The sequence below is a fragment of the Cutaneotrichosporon oleaginosum genome (genome assembly GCF_008065305.1).
Source record: "Cutaneotrichosporon oleaginosum strain ATCC 20508 chromosome Unknown ATCC20508_contig08, whole genome shotgun sequence".
NCBI lineage: Eukaryota > Fungi > Basidiomycota > Tremellomycetes > Trichosporonales > Trichosporonaceae > Cutaneotrichosporon > Cutaneotrichosporon oleaginosum.
The window spans coordinates 767,076-785,000 of NW_027072177.1; the positions used below are offsets into that span (position 1 = coordinate 767,076).

The 17,925-nt window shown below is 58.6% G+C and overlaps 6 protein-coding genes across 6 annotated transcripts; 5 read left to right on the forward strand and 1 right to left on the reverse strand.

Annotated features, from left to right (window-relative positions):
* Positions 1 to 218: 218 nt before the first annotated feature.
* On the forward strand, positions 219 to 3,427 carry COLE_07914 (uncharacterized protein; the record flags this gene model as incomplete). Its single annotated transcript, XM_018421374.2, has 5 exons — positions 219 to 447; positions 648 to 678; positions 774 to 1,917; positions 1,950 to 2,239; positions 2,272 to 3,427. The coding sequence occupies 5 exons, from the start codon at positions 219 to 221 to the stop codon at positions 3,425 to 3,427; spliced, it is 2,850 nt and encodes a 949-aa protein (XP_018278889.1).
* A 359-nt stretch (positions 3,428 to 3,786) lies between these two features.
* On the forward strand, positions 3,787 to 5,122 carry COLE_07915 (uncharacterized protein; the record flags this gene model as incomplete). Its single annotated transcript, XM_018421375.2, has 3 exons — positions 3,787 to 3,876; positions 3,984 to 4,062; positions 4,122 to 5,122. The coding sequence occupies 3 exons, from the start codon at positions 3,787 to 3,789 to the stop codon at positions 5,120 to 5,122; spliced, it is 1,170 nt and encodes a 389-aa protein (XP_018278890.1).
* Positions 5,123 to 5,197: 75 nt separating this feature from the next.
* COLE_07916 (uncharacterized protein) lies at positions 5,198 to 5,790 on the reverse strand (the record flags this gene model as incomplete). Its single annotated transcript, XM_018427532.2, has 5 exons — positions 5,198 to 5,238; positions 5,281 to 5,453; positions 5,494 to 5,616; positions 5,654 to 5,687; positions 5,721 to 5,790. 5 exons carry the CDS (start codon positions 5,788 to 5,790, stop codon positions 5,198 to 5,200), a joined length of 441 nt encoding a protein of 146 aa, XP_018278891.1.
* A 676-nt stretch (positions 5,791 to 6,466) lies between these two features.
* On the forward strand, positions 6,467 to 7,072 carry COLE_07917 (uncharacterized protein; the record flags this gene model as incomplete). The annotated part of the gene is made up of 1 exon (XM_018427531.2): positions 6,467 to 7,072. The coding sequence occupies one exon, from the start codon at positions 6,467 to 6,469 to the stop codon at positions 7,070 to 7,072; it is 606 nt and encodes a 201-aa protein (XP_018278892.1).
* Positions 7,073 to 8,169: 1,097 nt separating this feature from the next.
* On the forward strand, positions 8,170 to 12,234 carry COLE_07918 (uncharacterized protein; the record flags this gene model as incomplete). Its single annotated transcript, XM_018420364.1, has 4 exons — positions 8,170 to 9,285; positions 9,364 to 11,798; positions 11,845 to 12,090; positions 12,132 to 12,234. The coding sequence occupies 4 exons, from the start codon at positions 8,170 to 8,172 to the stop codon at positions 12,232 to 12,234; spliced, it is 3,900 nt and encodes a 1,299-aa protein (XP_018278893.1).
* A 355-nt stretch (positions 12,235 to 12,589) lies between these two features.
* COLE_07919 (uncharacterized protein) lies at positions 12,590 to 14,309 on the forward strand (the record flags this gene model as incomplete). Its single annotated transcript, XM_018423188.2, has 5 exons — positions 12,590 to 12,809; positions 12,943 to 13,152; positions 13,258 to 13,461; positions 13,510 to 13,690; positions 13,766 to 14,309. The coding sequence occupies 5 exons, from the start codon at positions 12,590 to 12,592 to the stop codon at positions 14,307 to 14,309; spliced, it is 1,359 nt and encodes a 452-aa protein (XP_018278894.1).
* Between the last annotated feature and the right edge of the window lie 3,616 nt (positions 14,310 to 17,925).

Sequence of the window (17,925 nt, forward strand, 5' to 3'; positions counted from 1 at the left end):
GAGAATGGGCAGCATGCCGCATGAATGAGGATTGGCAGATGCCGACGACCTTGGCGTGGCGTATTGAATGAATGACGACGAGCACCTTCTCTCGATTCCTCTTCATCTCTCACATCAACAGTTGACCCCCATTCCCCCATTCCCCCCATTCCCCCACTCCCACTTCTCCCATCTCTCATCTCCCATCCTCCATCCTCCATCCTCCATCCATCACTCTCATGATGGACTCCTCCATCCCACCCTCCCCTGGCTCCGGCACCCCCCTCGGCCCCGGCACTTTCACCCCCGTCAACGGCGCCCAGTCGCCGACGCCCCCCACCCTCGCATCCCGCGCCCCGCTCAATCCCTCCGGGCCCAGAATCAAGTGGGATGTCCAAAGCAAGAAGAAGCAGAAAAAGGTCGCTGTCCTCACTTCGGGCGGTGATAGCGCTGGAATGAATGCTGCTGGTGCGTGCTTGCTATGTGCTCCGCCATCTCCGCCATCTCCGCCATCTCCATGACTTTGACATCATCCCCTCTGATACGCTATCTTTCCCCTCAACTTCTTCTCTTCCCTTTCTTATCCGTCACAACGTGCTCACGTATTCCCTTCTCCCCAAAGCACACCTCTTCCCCCTCTTCCTCCCCGTGCCGCGCGCTAACACCAGTCCGCGCCGTTGTTAGACAGACGATTGCTCGGTGAGTAGCCAGTCGCAGACGCACGTTCGTCATGGCGCGTGCTCGACGCCCTATGCGCCGCCTGTCGCCGTCAGAGAGGCATTGGCTGACGACAGCGGTTGCCAGGCCTACATCATCCGCGAGGGATGGGAGGGTCTGGTACGCGGCAACACTGCCGAGCCCACCCCCGCTGTCTCGCGCCGCGGCTCGCAGGCACCCTCGCCCTCTCTCGGCGCTATGCAGAGCTTTAGCTTCACCCAGTCGTTCGCTCCTGAGGACATCAATCTCGGCGCGGCGGCTGCACGCGTGCACGGCGACGTGCAGGCTGCCGAGGACGACAAGCCTGTCCAGTTCAGTGACCCTATGAGAGTAGCGCCTCTCACCGCCGCCCCGCTTTCGTTCGGATATGGCAGCCTGCTGCGCGATGGCGCTGGCGAAGCCGACATAGATGAGGACGGCATGTTCCACATCCCCGAGGAGGTCGAGGGGGGCAAGACGCTGCGCGGCCGCTACATCGTGCGCGTGGGTTGGGACGATGTGCGCGGTTGGCTCGGCGAGGGCGGCACGCTTATCGGCTCGTCCCGTTGCCCAAGCTTCCGCACGCGGGAGGGCCGCCTCAAGGCCGCCCACAACCTTGTGCGCTACGGCATCGACTGCCTCGCCGTTTGTGGTGGTGACGGCTCGCTTACCGGTGCCGACACGCTACGTGCAGAGTGGCCGGGCCTCATTAAGGAGCTGCACTCGAACGGTGACATCAACGACGAGGAACTCGAGAACTTCCGCCACCTCAACATCGTTGGTCTCGTGGGGTCCATCGACAATGACATGGCCATGACCGACCTCACTATTGGCGCGGTTACTGCTCTTCACCGCATCTGCGAGGCCATTGACTCCATCGGCTCCACGGCTTCGTCGCACTCGCGCGCCTTCGTTATTGAGGTTATGGGCCGGCACTGCGGTTGGCTGGCGCTGATGGCTGGCGTGGCCACGGGTGCCGACTTCATCTTCATCCCCGAGCATCCTCCCGCAAAGCAGGACTGGGAGACGGCAATGTGCGATGTGCTCAAGCAGCACCGCCGCGTCGGCAAGCGTAAGAGCATCGTCATTGTCGCCGAGGGTGCGCTCGACAGCGACCTCAAGCCCATCAAGCCTGAGTATGTCAAGGACGTGCTCAGCGAGCGCCTAGGTCTCGACACCAGGGTTACCACCCTTGGCCACACACAGCGCGGCGGTGTTCCCGCTGCTTTCGACCGCATTCTTGTGAGCTCTTGTTTGTACCTGGCTGACCCTAGCCCACACTCCAGGGCGTCAAGGCGGTTGACACGCTGCTCGAGGCTACGCCCGACACCCCATCGTACATGATCGGCATTTCGGAGAACAAGATCACCAAGATTCCGCTGCTTGAGGCCGTCGCGCAGACAAAAAAGGTCGCGGACGCTATCGAGGCCATGGACTTTGACCTCGCCATGTCGTACCGTGACTCCGAGTTTACCGACATGCTTACGGCGTTCAAGGTCTCGTCGTCGCTTGCAGCGAGCGAGAGACTGCCAGACAACAAGCGCCTGCGGATTGCGATTGTTCAGTGAGTTGAGTGACAAGCAGAACTGACACCAGCGTCGGCGCGCCCGCCGGTGGTATGAACGCTGCGACGCGTCAGGCTGTGCGCTTCTGTCACGAGCGCGGGCACGTTCCCCTTGCGATCTATAATGGGTGGGAGGGCCTGCTTGAGGACAACGTGAGCGAGCTCACGTGGCTGCGCGTGGACAACTGGACGACGCGTGGTGGATCTGAGCTTGGCACCAACCGCACTCTGCCAGACGTCGACATGGGCCAGGTTGCGAGCGCGCTTCAGCGCCACCAGATCGACGCCATGCTTGTTATCGGTGGATTTGAGGGTTACAACTCTGTCCGCCTGCTCGAGAAGTCGCGCAAGGACTACCCGTCGCTGTGTATCCCGATGGTGCACCTACCCGCGACCATCTCGAACAACGTCCCCATGACCGACTTCTCACTTGGCTCGGACACATCGCTGAACGCATTGGTGGTCGCGGCCGACGCCATTAAGCAGAGCGCTGCCGCGTCGCGTAACCGTGTTTTCGTTGTCGACGTGCAGGGCGGCATGAGCGGCTACATTGCTGTGCTTGGTGCGCTTGCTGTGGGTGCCGTGCTCGTCTACACCCCTGAGCAGGGCATCAACCTTGCATGCCTCGTCGAAGACGTTGAGTTCCTTAAGGAGCGCTACGCGCTCGACGAGAAGGGCAAGAGCGAGGGGCGTCTGGTCATCCGCTCGGAGAAGGCTTCGAGCGTGTACACGACCGAGGTGCTGACCTCGATTCTGAAGGAGGAGGGCGCAGAGCTGTTCGATGCGCGCTCAGCGTCGCTGGGCCACACGCTGCAGGGCGGCGTGCCGTCGCCTTTGGACCGGACACGCGCGGCGCGCCTGGCGATGCTCTCGATGCAGTTCCTGGAGAAGCACGCGCGGCCAAACTCGCAGGCTTTCCACCGGCGCCGCACGGGCGAGGACATGATCCCGCACGAGACGGCAGCGATGATCGCGATCCGCGGCAGCAAGATTGTGTTTGCGAGTATGAGCGACGTGCAGAACCACACGGACATGAAGCGCCGCCGTGGTACCGACGTGTGGTGGGCCGGCGTCAAGGGCCTCGCTGAAGTCATGGGCGGCCGCACGGGTGTGCTTGTCGACATGGACAGGCATGTGCGCAACAAGGCGCGGTTCCGCAGAGACAGTATCCGGAGCCAGGCGTTTTGAGGTGTGAGCGTCGTGAGAGGCGAGAGCGGCGGATGTGCGCACGCGCGGCAGGTCAAGTAATATCTGGTATGCAATAGTTTGGAAGCGATGAATAGAGGTAGTGGGACATGTGTTGCTGCGCCAGTCCAGCTTGGTCAATGCATCGACCCAGAATGCCAGATGCCAGATGCAGAAAGCTACTATACATGGAAAGTTCGCCGTCCACTTGCACCTTGTTAGAGATGAGCAAGGAAGGCTTGGCGGCGGTCAATTCCGCCCGGAGCAGAACCGGACCGGAGTCCGGACCGGCTTCCGGGCCGTCCCCACCCGCCTCATATACAAACGTTTCCATCAGCAGCATCTTCCCTCCCTCATCTACCATGACTACCTCAAAGACCATCATCCCCTCATTCGCTGGCAAAACCAAGCAGAAGGCCGCTGTGTGCCATGGCGCGCTGGATCTGCGTGTGGTGAGTGGCGAGGCCGCCGAGAGTTCCACTCCTATTTCCCCCAACTCTTGAACAGGGGAAAGGAGAGGGGGTGCTGTTGGGAACAGGAGGACTGGGCTTACCAGAAGGAAGACCGCCCGGTGCGCGAGCCTGGAGAGGGCGAGGTGCAAGTCGCGATGGGCGTTACGGGTTTATGTGGTTCTGACCGTGAGTACTGCTGTGTGGATCTTTCCGGTCATGGACTCGCTGCGGTATGCTAACCCCAGTCCACTACTACCTCCACGGCGCAAACGGGACTTTTAAGATCCGCGACCCGCTCGTGCTGGGGCACGAGTCGTGCGGCATCGTCACGGCTGTCGGTCCAAACACATCACTGGCTGTCGGTGACCGCGTCGCGCTCGAGGTCGGCATCAGCTGCCGCACCTGCGCATACTGCAAGGAGGGGCGGTACAACCTGTGTCCTGAGATGCGGTTCTGCAGCTCCGCCAAGACCCACCCGCACCTGGACGGCACGCTGTGCGAGGTGATGGTACACCCCGCGCACCTGTGTCACAAGCTGCCGCCCCGCGTGACCATGACGGAAGCCGCACTCGCCGAGCCCCTCAGCGTGGTGCTGCACGCATACCGCAAGGCGGCGCTGCGGCCGGGCGCCCGCGTCCTTGTAATCGGTGCGGGCGCTGTTGGCCTTTTGGCCGCCGCGCTCGTCAAGGGTTGCGGGGCGTCGACGGTGATCAGCGTCGACATTGAGGAGGCCAAGCTCGCGTTCGCGGAGGAGATGGGGTGGGCCGACGCGACCATTACGCTCCCGCGCGGCCCGCGCGTCTCGGGTGCTGACAGTCTCGCCGCGGCCCAGGGGACATGGGACACCCTCAAGTCGTCCCCGGCCATCACCGAGCGCGGGCTCGCGGCCGGCTTTGATGCCGTGTTCGAGTGCACGGGCGTGGAGACGTGCATGCAGCTTGCGTGCTATGCGGCCGCGACCGGCGGCAAGGTGCTCTTCGTCGGCATGGGCACACCCAACATGCTCCTGCCGGCGTCGGCGACGCTGCTGCGTGAAGTCGACCTCCACGGCGTGTTCCGGTACGCCAACACGTATCCTGAGGCACTTGCGCTGCTCGGCAGCGGGCGCCTGGGCGATGTCGGCAAGATGGTTACGCAGCGATACCCGCTCGAGCGCGCCAGCGAGGCGTTCGAGGCCGTCAAGGCTGGTAGGGACGCCGAGGGCAAGGCCGTGATCAAGGTGGTTGTGGGGACGGAGCTGGACTGAGTGGAGGAGGTGAGGGTAGTAGTGGACTCAGGAGGGGAGTAGACGGGGGATTAGGGACCGAGGGTCGGTGTAAAGTTACATGCATTCGTACATTCTGCTGACTGCTGGTGCTGACGCTACGCTTGTCTGTCTCTGCTCCCTTACAACCCACTACTCACCCTCCCCGGCTTTCACCTCAGTCTCGCTCACACGGCACCCGGGATACCTGCTCGTCCATGCCTCTGCGGAACGGACGAAGATCTCCTTGCTCGGCTTGGGCAGTGTGCGTGGGGGAAACAGGCCTCCATGGACATATATCATATCCGGATCCTCGCCGCGGTCGTACAACGACCTGTCTCAGCCCGAGGCCATGACAACGACCCAAGACTCACGATCCACAGTTACCGCAAAAGTAGCGAGTGACACGCGCACCCGTGTCGCTCGCACTTGCATATCCGCTCGGATAGCCGGTGACAGACACGTGGTCGCGCGGGACGGGGAGGAGGAAAGCGGCGCTGTGTGAGCAGCGCGAGAGCGGGGCTCGGGGCTTACATCGCCCCAGTGAATTGGCGGCAGTCGGTGCAGTCTGCGTGAGTTACGGGGAGGGGGGAGAGCGTACGGCAGACATGGACGGAGGGGGGTTGTGCGATGCGCAGCGTTATGCCGCGGCACAGGCAGGAGCCTTGCATTGTGGGAGCGGAGATGGAGTGAGCGCTGTGGACGGATCGAGTATCGCCCGTCGGCTACCGTCCATCTGTTGAGCTGTCGAACTCGTCATGATGCAAGACTCTATGAAATGCTCGCGTGCGGCATGGTCACGTGTTCATCCACGTGGTCTGGACCGATCGGGAGAGGGATCGTCGAATTCCCACTCTTCACGTGGGTACCCTGGTTGCAATGGCGGTCGGCCAAGGAAATAGCACATCCGAGGCTGTGGCTGTCGGAGAATGGAGTGGGGGGGGGGGGGGGCAGGAACAGAGTCAGGCTCACGCTCACCACCACCGATTCCACCAACGTCATTACCGGAATGCTGGCTCCCCACCCTCTGCTCACCTGCCTCGGCCTCGGTCCTCGCCGTGTGCACAGCGAGCGCACTGCCGCTAGCCGCATTTATATATTCGCCGTAGTCTTCCCGGCGCGGGCGCAAAGGGCTACCGACTTCCAGCGACCGTCAACCAAGGGCATCATCCCCGAGCAACCGCGGCGCAGGGAAAGACAACTCCTGTAGATAGGCTATATGGGCAGGGGCTCGGCCACCGCTCTCAATGACTGGGCGTTGGCTGCTGCGCAAATCGGCTTGAACGGCACTTGCGGGGGGGCACGGATGGCACGAGGGGATTGGGGGGGGGAGATGAATCGAGGTGGATGATGGGGGTGATGGGGGTGATGGGAACGAAGAGAAGAAGAGAGAAGCAGGCCGCGACCGGTCAAGAGATGGGATCGCGAATAGATCCAACCTGCCCTTCAGCCCTCAGCCTGCAGCCACCCGATTTCCTAATGACCCTAATGTATAATGTAATCACCCACCTCGCTCTATTTCGATCTTTTTGGCAGCCTCCCACTCCAACGCTTGCGCTCGTCTTCTTTCAACACTCTACTCCTCGTGTCTCCTTCAACAACATTCAACAACCTTGTTCTTCGTCACTCTCCTCCTCACTCTTCATCTCAACGGCATCGAGATCCCCCTCTGTACACTCCCAACGACTTACATCTCCAACACGATACACGACACACTCTGCTCTCTACATTCCGTCTCATCCACAGCGATCCACCATCTACGCCTCAGTCTTCACCACATTCCCCCCTCCCTCTCCCCCCTGCCCACGTTTGGTCCTCCCACAACCCGCTGCCCCCCTCTCCCTCCGCGTTCAGCTGCACACCACACCACGCCCAGCTTCACACGCGCATACGCACGTTCGCACGCTAGCACGCTCCCCGCGCCGTCCGTCGACCGGTCGACTCGACTGTTAACCGACGCGCCTCCGGCCTCCGGGCAAACACTTGCTCATCCAGTGTCCTTGCGCACGCCCCTTTAAAGCAATCTCGGAAGTGTTCATGACCTTCTAGACTCCAATCAACTCTACTATCTCACGCGCACCATGGGTGCCGACGGCGACCGAGTGACTAGCGATCCTGACTCTTTCTCCGAACAGTTGCCGTACCCCCTCTGCGGCGCTGCCTTCGCCAAGCACCTCCACGCCGATCCTCGATCCAACCATGTCCATCTTCCGGCACGCGCCGCCACCGAGGTCAAACCATTGCGCGTGCCATTCCTCCGTGTCTCTTCGCAAAACAGCGACGACCCAGTCGCACCACCAGTGTCCCTGGCCGCCAAGGTCTCACCGTCGCCCCCAGCGCCGCCAAGCCCCACCCTGCCGCCTCCCCTCCACGGTGACCACCTCGACTTTGAACCGTCCTCCCGTTCTGCCTCTCTGCCCCCCTCTCTCCCACCACATCCTCCCTTGCATCAGCCCCCCAGATACAGACACGGCACCTCCAAGACACGCCCACAGACTGCCCCAAGTGCTACAGCTCCTCCCCTGCGGCATATTACTGCATCCCCAGTTCCGTTCGAGGGGGAAGGGCGCATGCACGAGCCGCGTGCAGATTCCTCTGCATCGTCGGCGCCGAACTCTGTTCCCCAGCCCTGGTTAAATACCTCGCAAGCAGTACCGGCCGTTCAAGGATCTGCATTCCAGCAAACCAGCAGAGACGGCATACCACACGAGGCGTCGGACGCCACAGATGGACGCCAGGAGATCCCAGCGCTCTCTACAGCGGCGGTAGCTAATCCGCGGGAAGGCGCCCCTGCCGCCCTCGTCGACGCCTCCTCTCATTCACAAGCTCTCCCCATGAACGCAGTGGTGTCGGCTGCCCTTGACGGTCGAGCCCCGGAGTCAGACACAGACACCTCTTCCACAACGGCGGCAAGTTCTTCTTCACTTCCACACCTCTCTCCCCACACCTCATCCTCGGCATCGACCTCGTCGACTTCGGCGCCAACGACTCGTGTCATCAACCCAACGCCGTCCGGCAGCTTGAACTTTGACTGTTTCGAACCTACTGTCATGCTCTCCTCATCTCAGGCCGCCCCGGCTGCAAGTGTCTCCACCAGCCCGCCGCCCAAGGTCCGCCCACCTATAAAACCTGGCAACCTCAAACTCCCAGACCACAGTCTCTCAGCAGCGACTATGCGTCTGGCGTCCTCCAACCTCCCGGCCAGCTTCTTTGCGCCGTTGCATGTCCCAAGTCCCGATGGCATGCTCATGGACCCCGTTCCCAAGGCGGCCATGTTTAATGGCACGCCCAACGTTCTCAAGGCCAACTCTGATCCAGGGCTTTCCACCAAGCCAGTCGCCTCTGCCTTTACACGTAGCGCATCGAGTCACTGCGCGACCACCATTCGCGATAGCCCTTCCATGCCGACCATAAGCGCAAGCCCTGCAGTCACGCCGGGCGATCTCAGCGGCCTACCACCCTCCTCGCGAGCAAGAGGTGTCGCGTACTCGAATATTCCGGCCGCCACTGCGCCAATCTTTCGGACAGAACCAAAAGCAGAGTCCAATGGCGATTACTTTGGCGATGCAGTCGCTAGCGACGCGCAAGGTGGGAAGCCGCCCACCATCGAGTACAACCCCCCGCGCAGTGTTACCCAGGCAGAGGTCTTCTATCGCTTGCACAACTTCTATGCCGCGCCTCCACCCTTGTATGAGGCGCAGCGCCTCAAGGCCCTGTACAACTTCAACATTCTGCACACCACCAGCGACGTCAACTTTGACCGCATCGTGCACATGATCAAACTCGTTTTCAAGGTCAAAATTGGCTTTATCACAATGGTCGATGGCGAGCACGCGTGGTTCAAGGCCAAGGCCGGCTTTGATGCGCAGCAGACATACCGCGCGACGAGTTTCTGCGGACACACCATTCTTGCAGAGGACGACGAGCCCATGGTCGTGCTGGATTCATCCAAAGACTGGCGCTTCTGCAACAACCCGCATGTCCTTGGCCCACCCTATGTGCGATTTTACGCAGGCGCGCCGTTGCGTACGTCGAATGGTTACAACGTTGGAAGTCTGTGTCTTGTGGATGACACACCGCGTCCTGAGTTTCCGCCACGATCGAGGCACATCTTGAAAGAGTTCGCGGCGATCGTGATGCGCGAGATGGAGCTGTGGCGTGATCGAGTGAGTGTCGTGGCGTTGGGCGCGCCAAACCTGCCCTGATTTTGATCTACCGGTGCCATCTGAGACTGACACGCACAGCTACAACTTCGCACTCGAGACAAGATTCAGACCGCAATGGAAAAGTTCACGCGCGAGTGTCTCGAGATCGACGAGGAGATCACGTCGGCCGACTTTGACTCAGCGAGCCGCATGGATCAGGTGTACAGCAGAGCGGCCAAGCTAATCACGACAACATTAGAGCTCGACGGTTGTACCATATTGGACATTAGCCAGTTTGAGCGAGTCGAGATCTCCACAGCAGACGGCGAGCGCCAAACCATCTACCACGCACACCCATATTCTGAAGGTGAGGCGCACATGGTGGAACCAGCAGGCGTCTTTGGGCCTGTGTCGGCCTTCCCAGTTCTGTCAACTGCACCGGGCGAATCAGTCGAGACTCGACCGCTCACTGGTGTTGAGCACGAAAAGATGTCCGCATTCCTCGCCGATCACCGCGATGGCCGCATTTTCGAGGGCGTCGCGCCGTCGTGGATCAAGTACGTCTTCCCATCGACGCTAAAGTACGGCATGGTGGTCCCTGTGATCGGCATAGACAAGCAGCCGTTCGCACTCATCTGCGCATACACCCACGACAAAGGCAAGCAATTCCTCGAGGGTTACGAGCTCCAGTTCCTGAGAGGTATCGGGGTAATTATCCTTTCGGCGGTGCTCCGCCGCCGCATGCTGTTGGCCGACCGAGCGAAGAGTGTCCTCATCTCGTCTGTGAGCCACGAGTTGCGTACCCCTTTGCACGGCATCCTTGCAGCATCCGAACTACTCGGCGACTCGAACCTTGATCCGAACCAGGACGCACTGCTGTCGACCGTGCGAACATGCGGACTGCAGCTCATCGATACGGTCAACCATGTTCTCGACTTTACCAAGCTCAGCGGGGGTTCGAAGCACATGCCAACCAAGCCGCAGATTAAGCTGTCCAAAGCCAATCTAACCGACTTGATCCTTCAAACAGTCGAGAGTTGCTGGTTTGGCGCGCGAGGCAAATCAATGCAGCAGAGTGAAAGCGGGCATGGAAGCTTTTACGCACCGATTGTTCAAGGCCTGCTGCCACAGGAGGAGCGCGTCCAGGTCCAACACGCGCTTGCGCACGTGGAGACGGTCCTCGACCTCGGACCTCGCGAGGGCGGATGGAACGTCATCTGCGAGACTGGCGGATTGCGGCGTTCGTTGATGAACATTTACTCGAACGCACTCAAGTTCACAAAGGATGGTTACATTCAGGTTGTCTTGCGCGAGCTTCCAACCAGCCCCGGTCCAGGACGCATTTCGGTGCAGTTAGCGGTCATCGATACGGGCAAAGGCATCGGCAAGGCGTTCCTAAAGGATCAGATCTTCCAGCCCTTCTCCCAGGAGAATCCACTGCAGCCCGGTACGGGTCTGGGCCTCGCCATTGTAAACAGCATCATGCGTTCCGAAGCCATCAAGGGCAATGTCGAGGTTTGGTCGATTGAAGACGAGGGCACCGAGATCCGTCTCACGTTTGACGTCGAGGTTGTCAACGACCCCAACCACGTCCCGCCGGATCGCACTATTGGTCGTGGGCTTAAAGTGGGCTTTATCAACTACAGTCTCAACCACCGAGGGCTCCAGCTCAGCAAGGAGGTGATGAAACAGTATGCCGAGTATCTCGGATACTCGATCGCCTCCGATTATCGGGATGCCGATGTGCTGATCATGAATGAGCTTGGCGGCATCGATCACGACAGCGTCGACATTGTTCGACAGAAGCCTACTTTGCTCATGGTGACGTTCAAGATATGGAGCCGTGACAAGCTGAACGAGCTCGGCCTGCTCAAGGACAAGTACGTGCGCGTCATGTGCAAGCCGATGGTCCGCTATTCGGTGCTGCACGAGCTGGAGCGAGTGGCGCGTTACATCCGAGGCGGGAGTATGGGCGACGGGAGTGAGCTGGGGGAGCTTCCCACTCAGATGAGCCAGATGGCGCTTGACAGCCCCAACATCTTCCCACGCGCACCGCATGATGGGTCCCCCGGCTCCAGCCTCAACAGCTTTGAGCCACAGGTCAAGCCGACCGGCAGCCCACCAGTGGCATCAGCATTCCGGCCGAACTCTGGTCTGACCCGCCGTCGTTCCGATGAGGACAGCGAGGTCAAACCTGTGCGCCCACTTCTCGCGCCAAGAGGCAACACCTACCATCCTGGGTCGCCTCATGTCGTGACTCCGAGGGAGGAGGCTCCGCCGTCTGAGGTCGCCTCGCCCAGCTCTACGATCTCGCTTGCGGACGGCGGCGCCCTCCTCAAGGCCATTACCATACCGGACGACCTGGCGGTGGAGCGCAAGCCCCGCCCCCCACGTGTCATGATCGTCGAGGATAACGTCATCAACCGCCGCGTGTTGACGGCCTTTCTGAAGAAGCGCGGATGTGACTACCAGGAGGTCGTGGACGGCCTCGAGGGTGTCAAGTTGTTTGAGGCGACGTCGCCGAACGCATGGGAGTGAGTTTCACCGTCTCTGACGCCAGCTGGAAGTGGCTGACCACAGCATCATCCTCATGGATATCAACATGCCCAACATGAACGGGTACGACGCGACGCGCGCTATCCGAGCGATCGAGCTGCAGCGCCGGCACGCTGAGGGCGTATCCAATGTGCCAGTTGCAGCCGCGCTCGAAGCCAAGGTCGAAAGAGAGCGTGGGGCTGTGGCGCACCACAGTAAGATCTTTGCGCTCACGGGCCTCGCGACCGCCGACGATAAGAGGCAGGCGTTTGGAAGCGGCGTAGATGGATAGTGAGTCGGCGGGCGGGGAAGGAGAACCAAGCTAACCACAGCCTTGTTAAACCTGTATCTCTTGCGAGTCTAGACATGCTTTTCAAAAGTGAGTCGGTGTTAGAGTTTGGAGCCGTGCTGACAGGCGTAGAGATCGGATTCTAGAGCGCCCTGTACTGTATCTATTCTAGCACATACGTGTTTGTCATTACCGGGTGTCGGGAGGCGGGGAGTGCTGTTCAGAGTGTCACCAGAGGTTGTCCTAGCCGGCACATCATCGCCCTTCTGCATCCTCTCGTATCATCTCATGATATTTCCTCCCGCTCCTCCACTCGCAATTGCCGCGGCCAGGAATTTCCGGAAGCATATCACTGCTTGTACATAGCCGCAGTCGGAAGACCCGACCGGCCCCTAAATCTATTTGCCGGCCACAACAACTTGGCGCTCCGGGTCGCTCACCTCCGGCTCCCACTCGGCGCTGAGTAAGGAACGCGATGCATATATGGCGGCGCCGAGGACGATGCTCCTTTCTTCAGTCTTGCCCATCGCCGCCACTACCCCAGCTCCACTCACGCTGGCCATGTCCGCAGGCCCCGACGAGAAGAGCGTGCCCAGCGAGGGCACGCCCTCCCTCATCCCGACCGAGACCAGTGCGCCCTCCGACCCCCCCGACGGCGGCCTGCAGGCTTGGCTCTGCATCGCAGGCTGCTTCCTCATGCAGTTTGTTCAGTTCGGCCTGAGTGAGTCGACGTCCGTCCCCGTTCTCCTAACCTTGCCATGGTCCGTGTGGCTGCGGCCGACCGTTGCTTCCGTCCCTCCGCCCGCTCCCCGCCCCACGCACCTCCCCCGCTGGGGCCTCCTCGCTGATCCCAGTCAACACATTCGGTGTATTCCAGGACTACTACGAGAAGACGATCCTGTCTACCACGTCGCCAGATACGATCGCATGGATCGGCGGCATCCAGCAGTTCCTCCTTTTCTTCGGCGGTCTCGTCGTCGGCCGCTGGTTCGACGCGCACGGCGCGCACATCCTCATCGTGCCCGGCGCCATCATCATTGTGCTAAGTCTGATGTTTGTGTCATGTAAGTATGTCTGTGCCCCTCCCGCACTGACGTGCCCTTGCTTCGACACCTCTCACGAGCTCCGGCAGACCTTTGCCGCTCCCCTCGCGCTCTAGCTCACATCAGTATCCACCAAGCTCTACCAGCTCATGCTCGCTCAAGGCGTGCTCTTCGGCATTGGGTCAGCCTTAATCTTCCATCCGACGATCGCCGTGCCGGGTCACTGGTTCCGACGCCGGCGCGCTTTGGCCATGGCCATCGTCGGCGCGAGCTCAGGTCTCGGCGGCACAGTCTGGCCCATCGCTTTTAACGAGTTGATCGGGAGGGTTGGTGCGTTTTGGAGCCCCATGATCTCACACACACACCAACTTACACCAGGATTCGCATGGGCCCTCCGCACGGCCGGATTCATCGCCCTCGCCCTGTTCGCCGTCGGGTGTGCACTGGTCCGCACGCGGCTGCCGCGCAAGGCCCCGACAACCTGGCGTAAGGTGTTCCTCCCCTTCCGCGAGGTGCCGTTCATTCTGCTCACTGCGAGTGTATCGGCCGTCTTTTGGGGGTGAGTCGTCTTTACTAGCGACGCTGCGCCCCATGCCTCGCTCTCATCCCCCTCGAATACTAGCACTGACCCCAGCCTCTACTCGCCCTTCTTCTACGTCTCAGGCCGTGCATCGCAGCTCGGGGCATCCTCCTCCTTGGCCTTCTACTGCGTGAGCTTCATCAACGCTGCCTCGACTGTAGGCCGTATGCTCGCGGCCGTCGGTGACCACTGGGGCGCCTTCAACGTCCTCATTACTGCGGCGAGCGGCATGGCCGTGGTCTGCCTCGCCTTCTGGATCCCGCTGCACACCGTGGCGCAAGTCATTGCCTGCGCGTCGACATACGGCCTCTTCGTCGGTATGTACATTGCCATTATTCCCGCGTGCATCGCCACTACGGGGCCCGCACACGAGATCGGCCTGCGCGTCGGCATCCTTTGGGCCGTCGCCGCCGGCTTCTCGCTCACCGGCCCGCCAATAAATGGCGCATTCGTCAATAGATACACCACAGACGGCATAGTTGGCGACGCGGGGTATCGCGCGGTAGGGATATTTACAGGGATTGTGTGTCTCGTCGGCGCCATGTGTGCGATCGGGTCAAAGTTCCGGGTGAGCGGGAGGGTAGGGGGCATTTTGTAGGTGTAGCGAATAGCGCATGGGTCTGTCAATTGTACATGAAGATGAACTCCTTGATTGTCGCTTGAGAGGCTCCACACCATACAACGCCATTCCACGGCCGACCGCCGCCAGCAGTGCCGTCAGCAGTGCCGCCAGCATCCATGGAGTACCCAACGTCACCGTGGCCGTGGATTTCGCGACAGCTGAAGACGGATACTGGGCGTTTGCCGAGACAATGTCCAGCGCTCGTGCTTCGACTCAGACTGTAACCAGCTGTACTAATGCGACTATGTATAAATGGAACGCTTCTTGACCAGCGCCAGGATGGAGAGCTGGGTCCTGGGCAAATACTGTAAAACAGCCGTCTGGCTTGTATGCAGGTCTGGACGGACAGTGTGGAGGAATGTCGCCTGGCGCCACACTGATGACAATCTCCGTTCCTTTCACCGCGGTAGAGCAGACCTCCGTTTGCGTCGCACACACTGCTGAGGGCCGATATATGTGCTGTGTGGAAGTCTGTGGGACCTGGTAGACTCTCACTTCAGATTGGCCAGCATCATTCTAGGTCGGAGGGCTGTCCATCACGCCTGACTGGGGCAAACACCACTGCGCGGCGCACCGCACTCGATGGTACTGCCAGGTTTCTGCCCTTGTGCTGGTACGGCCTTAGCTGCCGAACAATAGGCTCACACATCAAGAGATCAGTGCGTGAGGATGCGGTGTTACAACTCAACTGTACCGCGCAGAGGTCGCGACCTTGACTCTGGTGAGAACACGGGGAGTTCAGGCCCGAAAGCGGAAGGGTGGGGCAGAAAAGACTTAGCCCGCTGGGGACTCCTCATTTATAGAGAGCGCTATGACAGGAGGGCGCATGATCTCTTCTTTCTCACAGACAGGGCAGAACTACTGCAATCTCCGCTGATGCAGCCCTTCGGGGGATGGCTTCACACAGGCGCAATGCTCATCTTCCTATCACCAGTACTGGGGCAGGGGTCGGCTACTTTGGTGCAGAGCGACTGTAGGTTTGCATCGACTGACGACTAGGCTTTTGACTGTGCACTTTCTGTCACGCCTTGGAGAGGCCCAAGATTGGGGGCTCAAGTCTGGAGGGGTCAGCTCTGCGTCATGCCATGGGTAGGATAGTAATACAGACGAAACAATCCTTATGGTACATCTGCAAAGTAAGTGACTTAGATAAGATAGAATAAGTGTGGTTACTGTCTTGGCCCATAGCTGAACAAACAGTATCATTGTCATAGTACTGATGTGCATGTCTATGATGTCTATGGTCATGTGTTGTCAACCCTCTAGGTCTAAATTGTGCAGGGCACAGTCATCATCCTCTACCAGGTGTTTCACCTCCAAGTCAGTCCGCTTCTGTTAGACATCAACGCAACGACGTACCCCGCTGTTAATGGCACACAAGGTGGTCCGGGACCAGTGAGTTTTGTGCCTCCCTACTTGAGCATTATTGTCAGCCATAACCTTTTCCGCCGTTGTGGTTGTGGCCATTGTGAGCTCATCAAGTGGCATATCCTTATTGCTTAGAAGGCTCTGCCACTCAGGGTGGGTGAGATTCTCAAATTTGTTGGACCTAATAGTAGCACAGTTCCAACTCCTTTGGCTTTTGGTTTGTACCGACATTGTCATGGCCTGTACCGAGACTAGATCTCGCTTAAGTGGAACTGCTATTGGGACTATCAGCCCTAATATTGTACCTTTTAGTGATACGGTCTAAAGCGTTCAAGTCCGTTCCTCACAGACATACTCAGCCTCTTACACATGAGAACTGGTTTGTGGTCGCTGCTTAACTGCATCCTTTTTTCCACAGTGCATAACTGTGTCATTTGGTCAGCAGGAGAGTTAACAAGGAAGTAGTCCAAACACACTGGTGTCGTGCTATGCGAGTGGCGTTGTCTCCCTTGAATTCTTTCAAGCACATTCCTCCGAGTCGTTTTACCTCTTTCATAGCTAACTCGTAGGGTGTGTTGAAGTCCCCCATGGCAACCAGGCATGAGTTATACCCTGGTTTCCCAATGAGGCTGGCAATATAAGTTAAGACTGCGTGCCATGTACGCCTCCTCCGTCCTTTGCCTGTCGCAGAAGTGCCGGATGGGAAGTAGCAAGGTAATAAATCCCACTTCAACCCATCTGAGTCCACAACTTTGACATGTAGGAACCTCCTTCCAGTGGCAGTTACCTCGTACAAGTGCAGTGTTTCCTTCACAAACAATAGTTGACCCGGAAAATGCTTTGATGCAGTCTTGTAGTACGTTTTGTACCCTTTGATCCGCAGCTGAGAATCGTTTTTGGTCCGGTTAGTTTCCTGGACCGCAAGGACATCGAGGTTCCTTCCCACTAGGAGATCCCTTACTTCCCCTTCCTTACTTTTGGTGCCAGCAGAATTCCACATAGCCAAAACTAGGGATTTGAGGGTGTTCTCTTTGGGAGGAGCCATACTTACCCTTGGTGGATCCTCCCATGGAACTAAACGCCAAAACCGGGTTACTTTCTCGTTTTCAATATCCCGAGAGGTAGTGAACCTAGGTCGGTTTTGGTTTAGTTGCCTCACTGCAAGTCAATCCTTGTGTGTTAAACCAAGTGACTGCTTGAGGCCATCAGCCAGTTCTTATCAACCAGAATTTCGAATAGCTGACGTTGTGAGTGGTACTTTACCTTTCTGACCCCTGACAATTGGACCCGTCCTGACGCAGTACTGCCCATCCTTCTCTCCAGAACACGCCACACCATTACAGCGGATGTGGTATTTGTGTTTTTGAGAGCAAATCTTACCGTATTCTTCATATTCAGGTTCCTACGGCCAGATACCTGTTGGAATTCTACAGGATTTGAACTCTGTTCAGAGACGGGACTCAGAGATTTACTGAACAGAAAATAGTCTCCAAGAACAGGAGTTTTTGGTCGTTTTGAAGAAGGCAGATCTTCGTTTTTTGGATATTGCAAAGCCATCTCTGCAGAACAGCCCCTAAGGCACCCTGGTTGTTGTTGGGTAACAAGCCATACCTTGCCACAGTATGCAATTCTCCCAACCCCCAGGGCCGTCAACCTGGTCTAGGGCAATTAATAATTGGCTCTATAAGTCGAGGGATGCACATCCTCGCCCCAGCCTTGTATAGGTGGTCTGGGGGTCTACCGCACAGCTATATCAATAGGAAACTGTGAGGGGAGCATTCCGTTCTCCCTCAATCATACTCCTCAAAGGCAGGGCACCTCTTAGCCAACGGACCAGGCTGAACACAAGCTCTCCCGGGGGTTCCCTTGTGGCACAGCGTGATCTGACTTGTTGGTCTGATCAGTAGTTTTCAGCACTAGAGTTCATTATAATCACTCCACCTTGGGGCTCGCAGGGGGGCTCAACTTCTTTTATAGAAGAGATTTCTTTCTATAAAGTCCCATGTTGAATCTGGTACAGGTTACCTGATTAGTACTTCAGTTCCGCAGGTTAGTGCTATGGTCCTTGGAAGCTGTCAAAAGTTCAACCCCTCAGCAAACAGATCAAGGTTTTCATTTCCAGCTCCATAATCAGCTCAATATGCGGTAGTTTATGACAAGTTCAATTTCTCAACACACTTAAAATGAACTTGAACATACCATGAGAGGCATGACGAAAAAAAAT